The sequence below is a fragment of the Nesoenas mayeri genome (genome assembly GCF_963082525.1).
Source record: "Nesoenas mayeri genome assembly, chromosome: 24".
Taxonomy (NCBI): Eukaryota; Metazoa; Chordata; class Aves; order Columbiformes; family Columbidae; genus Nesoenas; species Nesoenas mayeri.
In genome coordinates this window covers 2095636-2117665 of record NC_137546.1, presented here as the reverse complement: position 1 = coordinate 2117665, position 22030 = coordinate 2095636, and the positions used below count along the sequence as shown (strand labels likewise).

Sequence of the window (22030 nt, the reverse complement as noted above, 5' to 3'; positions counted from 1 at the left end):
GTTTTAAAATTGTACAAAGATAATAACATACAGAATATCTGGTTCCATAGTTACAGTCAGTACAGGCTGTGTAGGGCAAGAGGGGAATTAAAAAACGTGTTACAAAGTCGTACTGAGAGCAGGCAAGTGAAGGAGGTTAATAGGTTATAGCGTATTTACAGCGAGTGTCGGCCCCGGGACGGCAGCCCAGCCATTCAGTGCGGAACAGAACCCTATTAATCACCCATGCTCGGCTAATTAACGTCTCTGTGCTGTTGGGATAGGAAGGTCTGGGGCTTTGGGCAGGAGGAGGTTGGCTGGGCCAGAGGGAACGGCCTCAAGTTGGGCCAGGGGGGGTTTAAATTGGATATTGGGAATAATTTCTTCATGGAAAGGGCTGTTGGGTGCTGGAACAGGCTGCCCAGGGCGGTGCTGGAGTCACCATCCCTGCAGACAGACGGACATGAGGTTCTCAGGACATGGGGCAGTGTCGGGGTGGGTTGTGGTTGGACTCGATCTTGAGGGGCTTTTCCAACCCAAATGATCCTGTGATTCTGTGTGTTTCTGGAGCAAACGCTCCGATTCCTGCACTAGAACACACCTGCTCCTCCTCCTGCCTTGCAAAATATTTTGGTTATCGCCCCCACTTCTATCCCCCAGCCCAAATTCCCTACGAGGCTGAGGAACCAGCAGGCAGACCGATAGGAGCGACATTCCTATGGGAACAGCACCCACAGTTCAGACTCTCAATGAACATCAGCTTGGCTCTTCAGCACCGCCCTCCCTCCTCCTGCTCGGCCGCTTCTCCCCCACGTCCCTTGGTGTAACAGCACCACACGCACACGAATGTTTGTCACCGCTAACCGGTGGGTTAATGTCACATTTAACGCGTTTGTCTTTGGTTGAAAGCAATGATGCTCGGGCAGTGAGGAGAAGCGGGTCCGGGTCCGGTCGAGAAGCTCGAACACCACGTGTCGTGGCCACCGGACAAAGTTAATCAGTGCATTTCTTTAGAAGGTCCTGGTTTTTCCCTTTTGCATAAATAACAGCCGTTTTTGCTGGTCTGAGACGTCACTGGTCTGTTTTACCTGATGGCGGCCTCAGCGTGCCAAATCTTAGGCAAATTCCTCCAATTTTAGACCGCTCAAAGAAACGTCCCATTGCAGAGACCATCTCAGAGACAGCAATGCTGAAATAACCTGAGGCTTCCCTGGCTGACAGGTGGAGAGAGAACATGGGGGGGATCATTTCAACCTGCCAGCAACCCATTTGGAATCAGGGACCCCAAAAATCCAGACCTAGACCTGTCCAGGCACTTGGTTACAGGGTTTGGGTGCAATAAAAGCTAGGACAGGTATATAAATGTTCACCCAGATCTCAAATAACTCAAAATATGACAGAATCCGTGTGGCTGAGGCAACGGTTTGGGTCTGTTTGTATGTTTTCACAATGCCTGGCATGTTGCTTTCTAGACAAAGGCAAATCTCATGTTAACTGTGGTTGCGACCACGTCATTGTCATACAATAACACACGCACTCTTTGAAAAGAAAGGAGGAGTGAAAAACGGAGTCGTTTTGGCATGAGATATTTCAAACAAGATTGTACAACACAAATACGGCCGTATTTCGAGATGGAACGAAAGGAAGCGGTCAATATTCAGTCTTCCCTGGAGCCTGGTTGGCCATTTAGTTCAATGAAAACAAACTTTCTGTACAACTTCCCCACTCTCCCCTCCAAACTCCATCACACACGCACATACACACCAAGAAAATTAGATAAACGCAGAAAACATTGAGAAGTGCCTCCTTAGCCGTGTTTTCCTGGAGTACCTTTTTGCTTTAGAAACTGCGGGATGTACTAAAGTGTTGGATTATATCTCAAAGTAGAGGCATTTTCATGCCTCATGATCTATACAGTGGAAGTAGAAGAGAAAAGGTGGGGGGAAGAAAGGAACATTGTGGAAGGGTTTGAAGAATATTGCCTAGCAACACTACCAAAAAATCCTGACGTTAAATACAGACAAACTGTATTGAATAAAAATTGCACTAGTCCTCTGGGCACGTCAATAATAAATTAAATACTTAACAATTTCACCGATTTAAAAAAAAAAAAAAAAAGACAACACAAAATCCATAACAAAAGAACATAAAACCCCCCAATACTGTATGTAGGAAAAGTGCACAAAGTTGCTTTATACATTGATTCTAAATAAAGTACCAATACATGTTAAATAGATAAATTGTCTTGCAAAACACTGCTTTTCGCATCAGTATTTACATACGCTTTAAGTTCGTGAACTTCAGCACTGAGTCTGAGCTTCAATGGACCGAACTGTACATGATTTTTGTTTCATTCCCGTGAGCCGAGCGTGAAATCAATGACCCCAATGGGAGCCACGTCTGCACTTCTCCCCGGCTCACGCAAACCATCAGTCCTATTTCTAACTTACAAAATGCTGGAGAAACCAATTGGGGTGTTTTAAGTTGCTGTACATGTGAAAAAACATCGCTCAACAACGATCATGCTGAAATTCATTAACAGAGCAGGACCATGGCAGTGCTGAAACATCTACTTTGCTTTCAAGGTCTTTAAAGTACCCCCGAAAATGCCTTTTTCTAGGAGAGGACACAACAGCACTGACAAACGTCAAAATTGATGCAGACCGGTGTAAAACGGGACAGGATTATCCAAGAGGATTCACTGCAGAGGATCTCTCGGTTCCTAACGCAGGTGGCAGAGCGAGTTCTTGGCTGGGTATCGGTTCAGCACCGCAACTCATTTACTGGCCAACAGCACCCAACACCAGCTCCAGATCCGCTCCTGACCCCGCTCACGCTCATAGTAACGCTACTACCTGTTGTAGAGTAAGTGGGATCAACCGACAAGGTGTCAAATGGAGCCGTGACACACAAGCGAAGGGACCACCCTGCGCAGTGGGGGAGCCCGTTTAAATCTAGGGTGGCTTGGACCAGAAAAAACAACCCAAAGAGCAATGCAAAGGACCAAAAGATGGAGCTCGATGCGAATGTAAAGTGGTAATCTCCTGTAATCCTGCACGAGAAACGCTGGGTGGGCAGCGATGCGGGCTTTGCCTCCACATGGGAAGAAAGATCTTGGACCCAGGGCATGTTAAACGCAAACTGAAGTCCCTACTCAAATAATTTGTCCTCTGAGCTAAGGATTTATACATCCCAGCATTCCTCTGAAACCAAATGATGCCATGAAAGGTATTGCCAATGATAAAAAGGCTGATGGGGCCAAGCTCATTCATTTTTGTTTTCCAAGATGGATGGAAGGAGACTATTATATAGGGAAGCACAAAAGGCCCTGAGGGCAGACTCTGCATTGCCGCTGATCTGCAGCAGCTCCAGCACAGTCACTGGGACCGTTTCGGATCCACAACAGACACTTGGGGCCGAGATCAGAACCACTCGGTGGGAGCAGGAATGAGAAAGTGATACAGATGGGCTTCAAAACCCTGATTGCAGACAGAAAACTGCGGTCTGGCTGCAGCAAAACTGGGGACAGCACCTTCCTAGGGCAGCGGGGACTGTCCCCTGCAGCAAGAGGACACCCCACCAGAGACCAAGTGGAGTTTATTCTTCCACTTTGAGATGGGTGGGTGGACACTAAGCACCGCTGCTTCAGTATCTTGCGTGAAGAGCTGGATCAGCGTCCGAGGACACAATCATGTCAAGAGGAACAAACCTGCAACGGTTTAATCCACCATGGGCTGCAGCGCGACAGCAGCCAGGGAACAAAACCCAAGAAAGTAAAGAAGTCAAACGTTCTGGATGAAACTAATATGATTGTGCATCACTGCTGATGTAAAGCAGGAGAATGGGGAACTCTGCCTGGTCTTCTTGCGTTCCTGATCCCCTGAAGATGCCAGCACTCCCCGTAAGGCACTATGACCCCAGCCCGGAGCAGCAGCCTCGGTGTCCAGGTGGGCTCAACACCGTCACCCAAACAACTCGGATGTCACTGCAGCTCTGAAGAGGCTCTGCAGGAGCACATTTCAGCTTGGCGTCCAGATTCCCAGCCAGAGGATGAGCTGCCAGTGGTATTTGTGCTCTGGAAGCCCTTCCAAGACAGGATCCCATGGCTGCAGCATCCCCGCAGAGCTGCTGCAGCACGGTCCTCAGCACACAGACCACAAACACAGCAAAGTGCTCCAAGCAGAAACACATTCCCCCACTTCAGCAAAGAATAACACAAGAAAAAGGAAAGAAACAACAGGATGATCCTGGCGGTTGTTGGAACTGGGGAACTCAACAGCCCCTGGGGCAGGTGCTGAGATGCCCAACTCGCATGCGTGGGGGGAACAGAGGGGGATGAACATGCAAGTCGAAGCCTCCTTCTCAGAGATGCTAAGTCAGAAATCTGAAGTGACCAGGAAACAAACTGGCCGGACTCAAATTGCATCGTGCAGCCAGCCGGTTGGGAGCTGGACGTGGCTTTTCTTCCCTGACACAAAGCCCATCGCCAGCGACAAGCTCCTCCCAGCCTCCAAAAATAAATGAGCACCGCTGCCTCCATAATGCCGCGCACATTGCGTTCTGGCTCTGGTAGCAGGCGAGCTATGGCTTTGACCAGCTAGCCACTGTGGGCAAAAAGGGAAAAGCGCGGCTGGTATAGTCCTGAGAGCAATTCAGATGAGTCGCCATCGCTCTCAATCCTGCCCCTTGCGTTGTGCCTTCTGGAGCAAAACATCTCTGCCCCACAAAACAGCCTGTTCCTGACTCAGGGGGCAGCTCTGAAGATTTCTAAGCTGGCCCAGCAGCTCCCGGGCGCTGCAGCAGACCCAGGAGAGAGCAGGCGGCCGGTCACGCTGCCGGGACATCGGGCTCCACGTCAGAATCCCTCCCAAACAACCTGTTCAGACGAGAACTCAGCACACGGTAACTACACTGAAGCGGAGACGGGTTCGTCTGATCGTACTGTTGGTGGGTTTCTCCTGGTGATAGAGGGTTTCCTTTGCTTTGCTTTCTTTTATTTATTATTTTTTTTAAATGCTAAACTAGTCTCCCATACTCTTCACACACTCCAATCCACACGCCATGGTCTGTGGTTATGCCCCACGAAAATCAACCATCCAGTAGTCAAGCATGAGAACTTAACGCTAACAGGGAAGAGCCCTTGTCCTTCCCGCGTGCATCCCAAACCTATATGTGCAGGCATCAAAAACAGACCAATCCGCAAGAAACACCAATATACCGAGGATAAGGGCTTCTCAGGGCTCCTAGAAATCCAGCCCAAGTTCAAGATGGCCAAGGGGAGGTGGGGGAGTTGTCACTAACACTCATCTATATTAAGGCTGATGAACTCCTGTATACATTTCCTGTACTGCAGCTCAGTGGGGCTGTTGCTGGGATATTGACCTGGTTGTCCAAAGGGACCCTCCGCTTCTCGCATCTCTTCGTTCATACGAGCCAGACGCAGCCTGGAGCGAAACGAAGGAAACAGAAGGGAGAGAGGTTTGGTTATTCCTTCCCCGATGGCTCATTACGGGCAGAGTTGCCGTACGGGGGTGCTGGGAGGCCCTGGCTGCACTCACAAGGTGACGATGTCCGCGTTGGCCGCCTGGACAGCGATGCTGAGCGGGTCCTGCCCGTCGCCATCCACCGCGTGCTGGTTTGCGCCTCGCTTGAGGAACAAGCAGACCTGACTGCAAGAGGGAAAGAAAAAACCATCAGAGGAGAAATTTCGGCTCCCTCGCTCCGCACCGGAGTTTGCAAAGGGCACTTTCCATCATTGGCAGGCACGGCTTCACCTATATTGGTTTATTATAATAATAAATCAGAAAATGCCGCAGTGGCGTGGAGAGAGGAAGGAGTGTACAGCAGTGACCTCCTGTCTGTCGGTATGGGGGCAATTATCCTTAAGACAATGATGTTGTTGAGGTGATATAAAAAAAGGCATGTTCTGCAAATAACGAATTTAAAACCCAGCTCCCCCACCCACCTTGTTTTTAAACTAAAGGAGGGAGATTCAGGCTGGACAGGAGGAAGAAATTGTTGCCCTGCGGGTGGTGAGAGCCTGGCCCAGGTTGGCCAGAGAGGTGGTGGATGAACCATCCCTGGAGACATCCCAGGCCAGGCTGGACGGGGCTCTGAGCAACCTGAGCTGGTGCAGATGTCCCTGCTCATGGCAGGGGGGGCACTGGGGGAGCTGGGAAGGTCCCTCCAACCCAAACTATTCCATGATATCCCTTGACTCAGTGTGAACGCTGCGTGGCAATCCAGGGGTGATGGAGCCTGTCAGAGCGATGGGCACGGCACTCACCCGGTGTGCCCCAGGTACGTGGCGTGGTGCAAGGGGGCCCGCCCGCGGATATCTCTTTGGTTCACATCGGCACCATTTTGCAGCAGGAATTCGCAGGCTATCAAGGAGCCCTAGCAAGTGAAAGGGACATTTTAAGTACATTCAGCCAGCAGTACTGGGAGGATGCACAAGCACGCATTGGGCTGTAAGCTCCCATTTTCAGTGCACTCAAGACCTCACATTCCCAAACATGGCTTCTCAGCCACCAGCACAACATACCCCCATCACAGCTTGAATCAGAGGCGTTTTGTTTTCATCTTCATCGTTCACCCAGTTGATCTCCGCACCATGTGCCAGCGCCTCTGCCATGAGAGGCAGGTTTCGGGCTTGCGCTGCCTTGTAGATCAACAAGCCCGGATGCAGCTCCCTCAGGTCCTCCAAATCCGATGCCTCCTGTTCAATCTCCGCTTCACCGCTCGACTCCTCCGACACTTCGCACTCTAAGAGGCAGAAAAGGATGGAGGTGACCCAAAGAGCTTTGTGTTTCTAATTTCTTATGTCCCCTGTTGTTCTTAGCACCGGAGAGTCCTGCCCACGCACCCTGCCTCCCCACACGTCCACCCGCAGCCCACGTCACCCACCTTCCTCCGTCACGCTGTCCACCACGGAGCCAAACACCAGGATATCGGTGCTGCCGTCCGTGCTCCCCCCGAGCCCGCTGTCACTGCTCAGACCTGCAGGGCCAACAGAAGACAAACCAAGCCCATTTTAATACCGGGGCATCCATGCACTAGGCACGGTCAAGACCATGGGGGAAAAGGGCTGCACGGAACGTCACACACACAGCACCGGGCGCTGGTGGCGAGGGAGGGGGGACTGATACCCCGTTTAGCTCCACTCAGTAAAACTGCCCATGGGAAAACTGGAAAAGCCTTACGTTGTCCATGTCCCCGCGCTGCCCTTCGCGCAGGGATGCTCCAGCATCACCACGGCACTTTGGAGCGGCAAGCACAGCCCTCGCTGCCATCTGTGACGTGGACGGGAGCAGAGCAGCAGCGACAGCTTTGCAGCAGTGTCACAAGCAAATAAAGACACCCACTCTGCTTTTATCACTAAAAAAATCTCAGTTTCCACTCTATCTGTGCTCTCCCCAGAGCTTTTCAGTTGTTGCTGGGGCACGATGCATCACTCTTGTGACAGATTATGGACCATGATTGGGCCAAATAATACCAGTGTGTGTTCAAGCTGAACTCTTAATGTATTGACCATTAGCTTGCTCACCTTCCCAGACATCCCCTCCCTTTCCCCATTGTGCTTCCCACCTCCCCTGCTCAGCTGCTGAGTGTTACAAAGCAGCCGACTACATGCAAGGAATGGGGTGATGGCGGGATGAAGTAACTTGCCCAAGGACATGCAATGAGTCAGTGGCAGAGAAATTTTGTGCCTTTCCCAACTTGTACCTGAAAACAGTCCAGAAAAATGAGAGAAAGGAAGGAAGAAGCATGTGCAGGAATTGTCCCTGCGGGAACAGGGATGGCACATCAGCTCTGTCCTCAGGGATGCTTTGGCTGGACTTGGCTTCTTGCCGCTTTTAACTTCCCAGTGGCTGTAAGGGCTGAGGTGTCTGTCCTCCCGCAACTCAAGAGCTTAAACTCCCATGATCTACCCCAAGACCTACTCTCAAACCACTGTGATTAGGAAGAAAAACAGGCCAGGCTGTAGCTGACAAAACATTTCCAGAATACGATCTGAGTAGTGTTTGCAAAGAGCAACGGCAGGAAAGGCTGCAAGAACTCAAGATCTGAGCCTCAAAAACCACAGCAGAACAAGACACCTTCACCTTAAAGCCTGGCTGGTGAAATCTTCAGAAACCTTCAATATTTCTCATAAGTTCACACAATAACGAGCAACTGAGCTGGTTAGGTTTAAAAAGCGACCACTCCTCAGCTAAGGATGGTAACGGAGCACACGACCAGTGTGTGCAGCATTTCACTTAAACACTTCTTACTCCCTATTTGCCATGAGATCCCACCTGTACAGGACTGGATCCTTTATCTCATCCTAGACGTAGAAAACTTGACGGCTGCAAATCCTAAGAAGCTTTTTGCCTTGCAAAAACCCGCCAGCCTGTCCTTCCCCACAAGGGATCAGCAACGTGTGGGTTCCAGTCATTTGGCTGAAGGAAAATACAAAACTGCCCCTGATGTCAGGACAAATAAAACGTGGGTGTCTCTTGCTGCCAGCGGCCAGAGCGTCACCTTACCTCCGTCCAGGAGGAACGGCGTACCGCTCCCACCGGGACCAATGCCACTGCCACTCCAGGGGCCACCTGCTAGCGGATGCTGCATAGAGATGTGGCTGGCACCTAGAGGAAGGTGGACGGAACGTGAGGGGGGTTCATCGGCACAAACACAAAAAGTAATAAAAAAGTTGTCCGCAATAAGACTTGCTCAAAAACCAAAAATATATATATAATTAAAAGCCACAACTAAAACCAGAAAAAAAGCCAATGGAATGCAAAATCTGGGAATAAAAGATGTTTGGGGAAAAAAAATCCCATCCATCAGAACGCAAACACTAGGCACTGACTGGATAGGATATTATAATAATAAGTGGAATAAAAGCGATGTGTTGGGGTTTGCGCAGCTAACTCCTCATCACGTTTCCGAAGTGTTAACCCTCTCTGCAGTGATGCCGATGCCTCGCCTGGGGTCCGACGCTCTGCCCGTGCCCTGGGAGAGCTGGCGGGTGGATGTGCCAGCAGCGCAGACGCTTCGTTTCTCTCTCTGTACTTACTGCGTGGGCCGGAGCCGGCGCCGGTGTCAAAGTAGGAGAAGAGAGAGTCCAGCTCATCGGGGCAGAACAGCGAATCCCGGCGGAACTTCCTCTCCAGTGTAGCAGCTGCTTGACACGGAGGGATTTGGAAACACAGAGTTAACAACATGCAAACGAAACGATATGCAGGTCTACAGTTGTATGTACCCAGGCTGAGTTTGCATATCCAACGCACCCCGGATGTGTCCAGTGCCAAACTCATGCCCACGTAACACCAGTAAAATGTAATTGACCATAGGTGGTGATAAATTGTGGATCAAGTTATCCACAAGGATTCTGAGCAGCCAGAACCCTTCATAAGCATGGTCTGTCTTATAGATAAACAGGTAAAAATAATAAGGATTCGAAACTTTTTATGGCAGGAAGATGGAATGTGAAAGAAAGCGCACAAAGCAAGCTGGATCACCCGAGGGTAATGTATTTTACCTACAAGAACCTCCCTAAATAGATGGAAAATGTCAAGAAATGGCTCTAAAGACCTGCATCAACACGGCTTGTCCATCAGCATTTTTGCTTCTACCTCTGGCTTGCAGGTCCCAGGGAAAGACGGGCCCACACAGGTTATTTGGGCAGGTGTGTTACCTACAAAGGCTGGTGGGCAAGGTGAGCACGGGGACGAGGGGGTTCCCACCTGATGACAGCATGGCTGGGGACGCGTTGCCGGCCTCGTGACGGTACTTTCTACGAGCCGTGGGCGCTTTCGTGGTGCTGTTGTGTCTCTGGCACTTCTTGACGCACCAGCGCCGAGGTTTCCGCTCGCTCTCGGTCAGAGTCTCCCCGTTCGGCAGCTTCTTCAGGAATTTCTTCTCTACGTACTTCACCTTGATCCAGGCTTCCTTGTCCTGCCTAAGAGAAGAAAAGCATAAAGCTGGGTTCAGGGTGATGTATGATTCACCTAAAGCAAACAGCCACAAGGAGACTGAGCTGCTCTGCGTCATTTTATCAACCCAGCTTCGAGTCCTAAGAATCACTGAGGCTTATATGAAGAAGGGATAGCTTCTCAAACCTAAAATTATCTCTCATTTTAAAGCGCGGGGTATAGCTGAAAATGGAATGAGATGTTCAGCCCCAGGGAACAGTGAGGACCAGACTCACCTGGAGCTCCCGGCTGTTGGTTTCTTCAGTCCCAACTCTTCACACTGCGCCTCGTAAATCTGATTCATGGTGCTGTTCCCCAGCTCGCACATCAGCTGCGATACAAGAGGGAACAAATTAAATCCTCAGGTGAGGAGGCACCTCCCCTCTAGCCCCCCACCAAGTAGGACTCCTCCACGTCCACCATTTGTCTGTCTCTCTCCATTAAAAGCCACCACTCACTTTCAGTAACTCTGGCTCCCAGGAATCCAGCGTGAGAGATCGGACCTTGGAGCAGTGAACACCCAGACTCCTATCCATCCAAAAGGAAGGAAACTGAAATGGTTACATGCCTCAAAACAGAACTTCTAACCCACCATAAGATGAACAAGATCAATCCAGTTATCACGTATTCATGTATACAAATGTAGCTACAGCAGAGATGCACACGCAGTTGTACCTGCACACACAGGTACCACGGCAAGCAATTACTTTGGAATCTGTCTGTAGGAACATTACAGTCAGCTGTAATTCCCGCTGCACCATTTTTTCGTGGAGTTTGCAACCCATCCCTGGTACCTGTGGATGCCGGAGCACTCGATGCACAGCAGAATGCCCAGGTTGATGCTGGCCCAGCGGGGATCTGGTTGCCCACAGTCGCAGCACTGGTCGTTGCCGGGGATGCTCTGCACTCTCTGTAAGATGCTCTCTCCTTTCACACTGCGCTCCCGGGAGTCGGTGGCAGAATCAATGCTGCTCGTTGATGGGGAAGCAGTTCGGTCCAGCCTCTGCAGGGGAAAAAAGGGTTCTGGGATTCTGCAAAGTGCTGGGGAATGAACCAGACATTGTATAGCAGAGGCGTCAATAGGAAATGTTATCTGAAGAAGAATAAGCTAGGGCTAGTCCAAGAAGGGAGCAGGTAAAGCCTCTTTAACCTCTATTATTGCCACAAGACTCTGCTCTGTGAGCACAGGCAGCATCCAGACCATTGTCCAGCAAAGCACGTGCTTGCCTTTGTCCCAGCCAGGGAGCAAGCTCTGCCCACAGGAACATATTTCCATCGATCCAGAGAAAGGGCAAGACAGTGAAGATGTCAGGACAACGCTGATTTAAAGCCCTGCCTTTCCCGTAGCCCAGCTTTGCAAGCATGGCTTTGCTTGGTGAACAAAGCTCAGAGACACAATTATGGACATTTCCTGACTGTGTCCACTCACCTCGATGTAGTAGCTGTCCGGACTCTCCCGGTACGCAGAAGCGATGCTGGCTTGAACAGCCTGAATCCAGGCCTGACGCAGCTTCTCCGAGTCCGCCTGCAGCATGCAGCTCCTGCAGGCACAGAAACGAGTGGGAAAGAGCAAAAGGACGGGGCACACGTTTTGGTCAAAATTGTTCCACCTCATCCTCAGCATGGACATTCCAATGGGGGCAGCACCTTGGTTTGACAGGAAAAAGGGAAAAAACTAATCCTACAAGTTTACACTGTCAAACATGTTCCTTCTTCAAAAACTCCAGGCAGATCCACTAGCTGGTTTGAAGAACTGAGAAGTGACAGATTCCCTGGCTATGTGTATATTCAGGATGTGTGGCCTAGATCTGGCTTATGCTGACGTCTGACAAACCTCCCAGGGACTCTGGAGCACAGGCAATGGTACCTCCCAGCCAACATTTAACAGCCCAGGGCAGCATCTCCTCCAATCTCATCTCCTGCAGCTCCATGCACAGCCCAGCTACCAGAAGGATGGCCTGGGGAAGCCACCAAACTTACTTGGTAGGCGAGACGACCTCAAAGCAAAACCTCCTCTCTATGTCTTCGCATGGCTTGACAGTGCAGAGCCGCAGGTCTTCAACCACCACCGTGAGGACATCCTGAAACGGGGAGAACAGGTGGCTGTGTGGGCTCCTTGAATCAGAAAACTCCTTCCCCAACCAAAATGCTTAGCGGACACTGTCCCTTTGAAGGTCCCTTCCAACTCAAACCATTCTGGGATTCTATGACCCATTTCTCCTCTCCATTCCTTCCATCCCATGGTGCCCAAGTCCCCAGCGGAGCAGGACACCAGCCAAATTGGCCAATCCACCCCAGTAGCCCCACTGACCTTTAGCTTTTTCTGGTAGACCAGCTGACTGTTCTGTATGGAGAACCACCTCCTGAGGGCAGACAGACAGACAGACAGACAGATATCAGAACAAGCCAACGGCAGTTTGTTAGTGTTTGTTTATTCCAGAGCCTGACAACAGCACATTACAGCCTTGCTGTGGTGTCTACTTTGAACAGATCCCATAGGCAAGTAGAAGATCTCTTAATATTGTATCATTCCCCTGTTGTGTGACAGGAGGAAATGTAGATCAAAAAAGCATCGATCTCACGCATTAGAAACTCCCTGGAAGGGTCTGAATCCTTTTGCACAACCATGAAACCCATTGACGATCCCAAGGGAAACTAAAAACACAAATATCGAGCGAGGTTTCAGACACATGAAACCTTTGCTTCCACTTTCCTGAGGCCTCTGGCAGCTGTGCAGGCTCCTGACTGGTGCCTGGTGTTCCCAGTGACCCACCAGATGAAATATTCATCAGTTATTAAGAGCAGGGTCACTGCACAGAAAGCCATTTCTCAGCTCCCAGCTGCACAGCTGATATTTCCACTCTCACACATCTCCCGGTCCCATAATAGACAGGTTTGATACTCACGGCATGTCCTGAAAGAAGCATTATTATTTTCCTGTTTAAAAACAATAATCACATACATAAACTATGCAGCATCTACCTCTTTTACTGAGTAATGTACCTCTCCAACACAACAGAGACCTGCAAACAGGTGGCTTCGCGAGCTCAGCACCAGTCAGATGTGGCCTCACCAGTGCTGAGCAGAGATTAAGGATCACCTCCCTCGACCTGCAAGCAAAATGCTCCTAAAATTAATGCCTCTATGCGCAGAAACTATCAAACCAACCTCATTTCAACTATTTTAACTATTTAGCTTTTAACTACTTAGCTTGGAATCCTTCCAGTGATGACAACAGTTGCTAAGATCTCAGCACAAGTGGAATGTGTCCCTGTGCAGGCACTATGAGCTGTGTTCGGAGTCTGAGAGCAAAGATCAAACGCAAGATGAGTTATTACTCACCGATTCCATGTTTTGAAGGCGTTGCTGGCTCTCTTGAAAAGGTAGCCTTCCATCACCACTCCATTCGGGGCATCGACATTAAACTCCACCTTTGAGTCATCGTAAGAAAAGTCCTGGAAACAGAAAGAGACTGAGATTCCAGCACGACTGTGCTCTGCGGGACCGAGGTACAGACGAGCCTAATGGAAACATCACTAATTAAAAACCCTCTGTGTCAAAATCCTAAGGTTCAGGCAGAGCTGTCTGTCCTCACTGTGAATAGCAGATGCAAATTGTCCTCATTCCAGTGCGCTTATCTGTCCCTATTGTTTGCAGGAAAGTATTGTCCGTGCTGTATTTCCCCCCTCTGGTAGCTGATAAGGAGAAAGGCGGGTAGCTTATCATGGTGAGGGCTAACAATTCCCAATATTTGGGGCAGCCTGCAATGGGAAATAAAGCCATAGAGGTGCTTTTCACTGGCCAACTGAGTCACTATAGCGATGCTGCTGCCACCTCTCTGCTCTGCAAAGGGCCAGGGACAGAACAAACCCCAACCCTCCCACACAAGGAAAACGGGCACGATAATTTCCAGAGGGGAAGACTTATCAATTCCATTTTCATTAGCCATCATCATGTGCCACCTCCAATCTGCGCTCACTCAGGTCTCTATGCTACCAGTCAGGGTGGGTTTGTCAGGTTTGGCACTGATTCATCAGACAGATCCCATGGGTTCTGACAGCTGGGGAGCAAGATAGAGCAGAGGGAACAGCAGCTGCCCTCCTAGAACACGGGATCCCCTCCCCAGGCGATGCTCTGTGCTCTTCCCAAGAGAAACTGGGTCATGAAACCCAACAATCCTCCCCTCTAACCTGGGGAACTAAGGCGCATTGTCTTTTTTTGCACGCCGATTCCACTCTAATGATGCATTCTACTCACGCCTTCCTCTCTCCTGAGCACAAATATTTCTCCCTGTACCACTCGGTTCAAAGACACAGCGGTGAAAACAGCCCCATTAAGTTAAGTGCCTGTCCTAGCTCAGCACACCAAGGCCCTGGTGATGCTGCGTTGCCAGGCAACGTGCACTTCACTCTCATTAGGATGAGTTATTTTCATGTTCAGAGATGCAAGCTTGCCTGGGAGGTGTCATCATAAGAATAATACTGATAGAGAAGGAGGAGATCTAATGGGACAGGACTGAGTCATTCCTTGGAAAGACAGCATGATGCCCAATTAGACACTAGGAACTGCTCTAAGGCAACCCAATTAAGAGAGGTCTGCTCAGTCCAGCATTTTCCTGCCGTAAGAGGGTGAATCCCATGGGGTCCTCTTCTGCAGATGTCTTCCATGTGCACACTGCAAACAAAGCCTAGAGGGAATTTTCCTCTATCTCGTAGACGTTTGAACGCGTGATTTTTGTAGAGCTGCTCCTAAAGTGACAATTCGGTACATTTGATGAGAATCTGCACTGTTTTATAAGAAATAATGCAAACATCCAAAAATCCGGGCTTTGTTCAAAACCCTCCCGAGCGCATCTTAAAAATGAGCACTTAGCTGTGCCTCGCTTTGTGGAAGAGGCAAAAACAAGAGGGAGAGTCTAAATATAATATCCCAATTTCTTCGGCTGTCCTTATATAATCACGCAGTGTGAGAGTAAGGAGGATATACTGGTGATGAGTGCAGGAGGAACAGATGGGCCACATGCGTCACTCGAGTAAATCCACTAAAAAGCAGTGGAGTCAAGCCAGGTGTGAATTTAACCTCATTGAGACTATTTTATTACAACTTTCCACAAGCCGCCCAGCTCCAGCAGAACAGCTGCGGACATGTGGAGTTTGTTCCTCGCCTCTCAAAGAACTCTGACCTGCACCAAGGGAAAATTAAACACAAAACCACCAAGACTAAGACTACAGAGAAGCAACCACGAGGATGTCCAAACGTAGAAACACATTGTGGGAAAGAATGGCTTGTGTTCGTATTCATTTGAAGGTGTTTCTCTTCCTTGTTCTCTCTTTGGCTAATGAAACAACCCCAGGCCAAATTCTGCTCATATTTCTTCTGGCGTAATTCCTATATGAACAGAACGACAGCAAGGCAGCTGAGGGCAGAACGACTGGACCAGAGCTGTATACATGAGATTATAACGCATTATTTTAATAAACTACGTTTAACGAATCCTTCCCAGCATTGCAATGTACACAGAGAATAAAAATCTGCTCTAAATAGGTTTGCGCTGATTTATTAAGTCCTCATTTAGCACCTCGTTGTCGCTGTGATGTGAAATAATGTTTGACATGGAAAAGCTTTCCTTGGATGGAGATCCGAACGGCTCTGGCTCCAAGCGCACGTGCAGCCATGGGTAGTGACAGCAGGGACGTGTCGGATCACACATGGGTGAAATAAATCGGACGCCTTCCGAAAAAAGAAACCAGCTCAATGACACCAGCCCCGCTGTCCCCTCCCTTCCGAGTTCACACACGGGGCTGCCTGGGAACCAATTTTCCTTTAGAAACGCCATTTCAGCGGTTTCTATGGGCGCACACGAATCCCGCTGAAGCAGCAATGAAGTAACGCATTCCAAGAGGCACGTCCATCGGGATGTGAAGAGGGACGCTCATGCGGACCGTTTCAAACCAGCAAATGGGAAGTAAAACCCCGCAAAGACTCATGAAATAAGAACCAAAACAAATTCAAAACCCCAAAAAACAGCCCTGTTTGAAGGTTATCGCATGGCACACACCGTCAAAACTCCCCTGCCCATCTCCACATGGTGTGCATGGACCCTGCTCGCACTGCAGAGACCGAACTCTTCCAATTCTTCCTGCAAAATGAGCATTTCGTGCAGAGAAAATGGCTGATAAAATTAAATAAACCTCCAGCTTCAGTGAACAGACTTAATATGAAACATGAAGGTGCCCCCAGATCAGCCTGGAGCCCCTGGGGGTCGAGTCCAAGCAAGGAGCCCTGCCCAAGAGCATTCCCATGGAAACCTTGTTTACAGGGTCACTCCTGTCCCCAGGGGCACAGCACCCAGCTGGGACAGACAGAACCTTCCTCTGAAACACCCAGATTTCCTTACAATTATTTAAAATACGATCATAATGGCAACGGCCCTCCCTGAGAAGCCATGGCATCACTCCCTCAATGTGTAAATCCAACGTGGAAATAATGATACTTATCCTTTTCTGCACAATGTTTTCATTCTTACTGATGGAAAACACTATCAAAACGAGGCAACCATGACCAGCTGGTTTTAGATATTCAGAGAAACGTATCTTACTGCCAAACCTCCGTGTTATTTTCAATCAATACCATTTAGGATAAGCAACACCACACGCGATACATGCCTTCCCTCATAAAGGACAAAGGCTTTCATCCAAAAGTGCCCTCTTAAGCAACCGGTGATGCTCAGTGTTGAACAATAATATTATGTACACTCTAACAACATTATGTATACATCCATGTATTGAAAAGAATTCCTGGAGGTGAGTTAAAAATTGTATGTGACTAGTCTGGATATTTGAATCTAAAGAGTGTAATTCAGATGAATATTCACATTCCCTAAAGATACACACACCCCCTTCCACACAAACACCGGTGCACGCACATTCTGTTCGCTTCTGGTGCCTGAATATATTTCAAGCTTTCCTTTTTCTGGCTATTTTTACCACTGTGTATACACTGTGTACAGTCCCAGACCCTCAGAGGCAGATGGAATTTGGAGGAGGACTCCCCCAGCTACACTCCGCTCTGTGCAGACAGCTTTCATTCAATTCCGGCCAAATCCCATTTACAGACCTTTTGTTTCTTGCGTCTCCTAATGCCAAATGATGCCCTTGCTCTGCAGCTTGTCAGCAGATGATGCGTAGAGAATCTGTGCCCTGCCCCAGAGCTTTTCCAACCCAGAAACAGCACCCAGCGCAGCTGCTCTCCTGCACTAATAAAGCCGAGCTTGCTTTTGGGTCACATCAGCAAGCGAGGTCCTAAAGGTACAACCCTTATTTCCCCCCAAGGAAAAGCACCCTCTGAACTTTCTCCCCACGTCAACTCAACCCTGCGAGAGTTTCCTTACCAGGAGGTACTCGAGCCTGCCGAAAATCTTCATGCTGCTGCTGCAAGGGAGGGTTTTTTTGCTGCTCTTGCCTAGAGAGCAGCTGCGTGTCCTCCCTCTCTAGAGCAGCATCTCTGCCGAGCACCGTGGGCTGGCGGGGAAGGAGGGATTTGTTCTTCAAGCCCTTTCTCCTTTACCCCTCCTACTCCTTTTTGGGAAGCTGTGAGCTCTGCCCTTGGCTCCTGTCAAAGCAAGGGGCACTAGGGAAGGAAGATCCGCTGGCCCCTGGGGACCACCTGCTCCCCCCCTCCTCCTGCTCCTATTCACAGGCAATCAGCTTAGAGCAAGGGCTAATTACCATACAGCTGTCAGGGAGGCACAGAAGGGAGCGGGAGAAACCAGGCAACAAAGTTGACAGGAGGATGCTCACCGAATGCCTCCCTGACCTTAACAGAGCCAGGCTTATCTGCCTTCAGCAGGGTTTGCGTCCCCTGGTTTCCCGGAGCAAAGCCGGGCTTTGGTGGGTAATTCCAGCCACGGAAATCAGGGTGTTGAAGCGCCATATGGCCCCTGGTTTGTTATCTACCAGCTGGAGTAAATGAGGCAGAGAGCTCTGCCTTGGCACTCTGTCCTCCCTTGCCGGGCAAACCAAGCACAATTCCTCCTCCCACTATTCCACACTGAGGAATAGATATGAGGCTGCAAATGATTGTTTTTAAATAGCCCTGTTCTTCCACTTTCAGAGAATTGTCAGTTTTGGTGCGGCGGAAGGATTCAGGAAGGTCAAGATCTTCAAGGTTTAAACATTACTATTTCCCTATTCGTTTTGCATTGGAAAACAAACCTCTAGGCCTGTGTGTTCCAGTGTTATATTCCCCAAAATTTTCTCCAGCCTACACCAAGTCTCTGTGCACCCATCTGAAGTGACTGAGCACATAGAAACATCCAAACCCATTACATGTGCGCTCTATACAGCCCGAAGAAAAGCCGCCGCAGCCTTGGCGCTGAATCTCTCCTCTCTCTTTGCACAACAGGAGGATAACTCAATTTTTACGAGCGGCAATAAACATTTGAGACTCTTCCTTTCCTCTTGCCGACCTTATTGGAGCTCTTTTTGTATCAGTGAGAATTATTTTGAAGAGATCAGAGGGTATTCTGTGCTCAGCATGAAGACATTATTCACATATGTCCTGTGCTCCCTTGCTCCATGGCAAAGGGAGGAGCAGCACTGACTCAGAGCAGCTGAATAACAGTCAAATAACATCTCCGGGCAGGAAGCTTTAAATCATAAATTGCAGCAGGGATGTTCAGCTCTCTTACAAGCGTATGCACGCAGAGAGCCACAGCTCTATGCATATGTGTCCTGATGAAGAGTAATTGCTCTTTCTCCCGCTTTTGAACCTGCCCTCTGCTTCACTCCCTGAGAGTCCACGTAAAGAGATTTAACTGAGATGCGCTGGAGAGAGATTTTCCATGTTCCCTGGAATGAAATCATCACTCCAGCAGAGTCCCAGGGGAACCGAGAGCTCACAAATGGATTCCCCCCTCCCTCCGAACACTTCACCCAAGGGAGCACATGCACAGGGAGTGTCTGTCATTAGCTTTCCAATCTGGTTACGTCTCCATTTCATGGGTTATGACATTTTTGAGAGAGGAAACAACGGCCACTTAAAGATTCCTCTTGGTGAGCAGTATTGATCCGCACAAGCGCCTGCCAGATACAGACTCCTTAGTGATTCCTACCCATTAACAGCTATTTCTATATGAAATCCCCTTGTACTGCACCCAAAGTGCGTCCCAAGCAGAGGGAACCAAAATCTTACTTCAGCACAGGGCTAGAAACAACTTTGGTGAGGATTAAACCAAACTCACTTGAAACTGGGCTTTAAAATGACATCGCCAGTGTCCAGGTTACAGCACTAATGCTATGGGAAGGTTTCTTTGTTTTGCTTTTAAAGGCAGGGCTTAGTAAATACCAGCAAAATGCTGATTTGGAGAAAGGAAGATGTCAGAAGAATTACACGTGGGTACTCACCTGCAGGAGGGTCTGCAGGGGCAGGTCAGCAACCCGTGAACAGAAGGAAAAGGAAAATAAAATTAAATTAGTCAATGTCCCTTCCAACCCAAACTATTCTAGGATTCTACGATCAGATGGCAGTTGCCATTGTGACCCAGGCAGCAGCACGGACGGAGAGAAGCGATGCTCTGCACCAAGCTGCAGCCCCAGGACTCACCCTTTGCTGGATCATGGCATGTTTGTGCTCCATCTCCCTCTTCTCCACCGCAGAATCGATCACCAGCTGGTCCAGCTAAAGGCAGGGAGGAGAACACCAGGTACCAAAGTCAGGAAGGAGGTTTATGAGGTTTCTGAGGCAGGTTGAGTCAACCAGCCCCCGTTGTCCCCTCACCTCTGTGGCTAGTTTCTTCATGTAGGGATCCAGCTCGTGGAGAAGGCTGTAGCCCTGCTGGAAAAAGGTGTACTGGGCGTGCATGAAGGACAGCATCTGCGGAGGGAAACAATAGCAAGGTCACAACAACCTCTGGGACAAAGCAAAAAGTCCTTATCCCTTAGTACCTACAAACAAGTCTCTTCGAGGTCTAACTCTTTCCCTTCATAGAGCAACTGATCCACGACCCTCTTCTCCTCTCACAAACCCTTCCATGCTGCCACGTAACCCGTTATGAGCACAAAGCAGCATCCTTCACCCCTCAAAGTCCCCTCCAGCTCTGGCCTGTGGATTATCCCACTGGTCCTTTATTCTCCCCTCTTGTTTGCATCCCCAGACAGAATCACCAGGGCAGACCGATAAGTCGGTTTGTCTGCCCATGCAACCTGCAATGGAGAGGGCTGCCCTTCATTGGGTCACCAAAAAACCAGAAAACAGAGAGCCCTTACCGCATCCAGGATCTCAAACTTCTTCTTGGCCTGCAGGACGTTGATCTGTGAAGGGATCAAGACAAGACTCTCAGCATCAGCAGCATTAAGCGGTCTGGCACAGAGATTAAGCATCAACTTGCTGCAATAGCCCTAGCAGCAAACCACAAACTATTCACGGACAGTTCCACAAAGTGTGTTTCTGAAAAGGCTGGTGAGACCCAAATGCAACAGAAAGGGAAACATGTTCTGCAAGATTTGAAAGGTGCAATAGATGCACCAAGCAGGGTCTGTCTCTCTACAGGCTGGGGAGAAAATGTCCAACAAATTAGTACTCCAGTACCTTTCTGCGTGTAGCTGTGAGACCCTACTTGCCCCCTCTCATCCCTCAACTCCTTCATTCCCTAGAGCAGATTATTCAGCACTTTGTGGGTGATGTTTTGCTCTATACTGGGAAACACAGTCAGAGCCGGGGGCACAGACACTGACCTGTAACACGTAGTCCAGCGCCAGGTGCCGGAAACACTTTCTGGTGATGGTCAAGGTGCCCGTTGCCTCCTCCACTTCATGTGGCTTGTGCCGCGGCGCCTGGGCGTTCTTCACCAGCGAGATCTCCATGTCCTCTCGCACCTTGTCAAACTGCTTCTTGGTTTCCTTGAACTTCCGGACGTCACTGGAACACAAAGAGGATGAGATGATGGACATTGTCATTACAAAGCAGCCAGAATAGTGGTGATAGCAGCAGAGCAGGGGCAGATGCAGCCAGGTACACTGTGATCACTCATTTATTAACATTTGCTTTCGGAAATACATGATCCACAATATGAACTTTTGAAGTAGCATTTACATCTAGAAACATGAGCGGTTGTGTGGAGGTTGTGGGTCTGTTTGCAGTGCACAGAGGGCAGGTGCGATGGAAGCTCAAGAAGCTGAAGACCAAAGTGAGAAGACAAATACTCACTCTTTCACAAAGTTGTGCAGCTGCTGCCGGACTGACCTCTGGGCCTGGTCAAACAGGATCTGAAGGAAAAGAGAACAAAAAGAAAATCAAATATTCTTGCAACATGAAAACATTGAGGTGTCAGAAGATCCATGAGTGCTCTCCAGGACCTTCAGTGCAAGGGACTCAGCAGCTCCAGGGCTTGGTGGTGTCCATTACTTGATGGCTGTCATAATAGATAACAAGTTCTTTCCTGCAGCCGCAGCACTCCCTATGAATGCAGAATTTGGACGCTGCAGGTTCCACAGCCTGTGCCAGGGCTTCGAATATCACAGAGAGACCTGTCCCACTCACAGACCTTCAGGAGAGGAGGGTTTGCACGAGTCGCCTTTATAGAGCCCACTTTGTCTGGAATTTCTCATTTTGCCAGAGGAGGGCACTGTCACCTCAGGAGATGGGAACCATCTGAGGGTCCATCACAGCCAGACACATGCTCATGAACATGGTGAGAGGTCCAAACATATGGTGTAAAGGGCCTTAGTTCCTACAAGTCTTCTACGTTTTACTCTCCTGTCTGTTCCGTCCCAAGCTCATCAGTCTACACCCCGCCTCCCGACTTTTTCCAAGAGGCAGGAAAAGTCACCTTAGAGCATTTACAATGCAAAAGGGCCGGCACTGCCCAAAGCAGCAGCTTTTTGTGAGGAGGTGGTGGCTTAGCCTGGTCTGGCTGCCAGGTGCCCACCGAGCCGCTCTCACTGCCCCTCGGCAGCAAGATAATGGGAGAACATAAGATTCAAAAGCTCCGGTGTTGAGATTCATCCAGGGAGGTCACTCACCAGCTACCACCATGAGCAAAACAGACTTCACTTGGGGAAGATCCATCTAATTCATTGCCAATTAAAAATGGA

At 49.4% G+C, this 22030-nt stretch overlaps 1 protein-coding gene across 1 annotated transcript in view; it reads right to left on the bottom strand.

The window, feature by feature from the left end:
• The window catches only part of ACAP3 (ArfGAP with coiled-coil, ankyrin repeat and PH domains 3), a gene marked incomplete at both ends in the record, with an annotated part of 61483 nt that overhangs the window by 2411 nt on the left and 37042 nt on the right, over window positions 1-22030 (bottom strand). Inside the window, 21 exons of the mRNA XM_080358721.1 lie at window positions 5362-5423; window positions 5538-5648; window positions 6266-6375; window positions 6524-6744; window positions 6886-6978; window positions 8508-8609; window positions 9041-9145; window positions 9711-9925; window positions 10175-10269; window positions 10397-10466; window positions 10733-10941; window positions 11368-11479; window positions 11919-12019; window positions 12250-12301; window positions 13281-13393; window positions 19343-19354; window positions 19542-19616; window positions 19716-19811; window positions 20204-20248; window positions 20672-20855; window positions 21144-21202. Of these exons, the coding sequence (XP_080214847.1) occupies window positions 5362-5423; window positions 5538-5648; window positions 6266-6375; window positions 6524-6744; window positions 6886-6978; window positions 8508-8609; window positions 9041-9145; window positions 9711-9925; window positions 10175-10269; window positions 10397-10466; window positions 10733-10941; window positions 11368-11479; window positions 11919-12019; window positions 12250-12301; window positions 13281-13393; window positions 19343-19354; window positions 19542-19616; window positions 19716-19811; window positions 20204-20248; window positions 20672-20855; window positions 21144-21202 (2242 nt within the window). The remainder of the gene's footprint in view (window positions 1-5361; window positions 5424-5537; window positions 5649-6265; window positions 6376-6523; window positions 6745-6885; window positions 6979-8507; window positions 8610-9040; window positions 9146-9710; window positions 9926-10174; window positions 10270-10396; window positions 10467-10732; window positions 10942-11367; window positions 11480-11918; window positions 12020-12249; window positions 12302-13280; window positions 13394-19342; window positions 19355-19541; window positions 19617-19715; window positions 19812-20203; window positions 20249-20671; window positions 20856-21143; window positions 21203-22030) is intronic.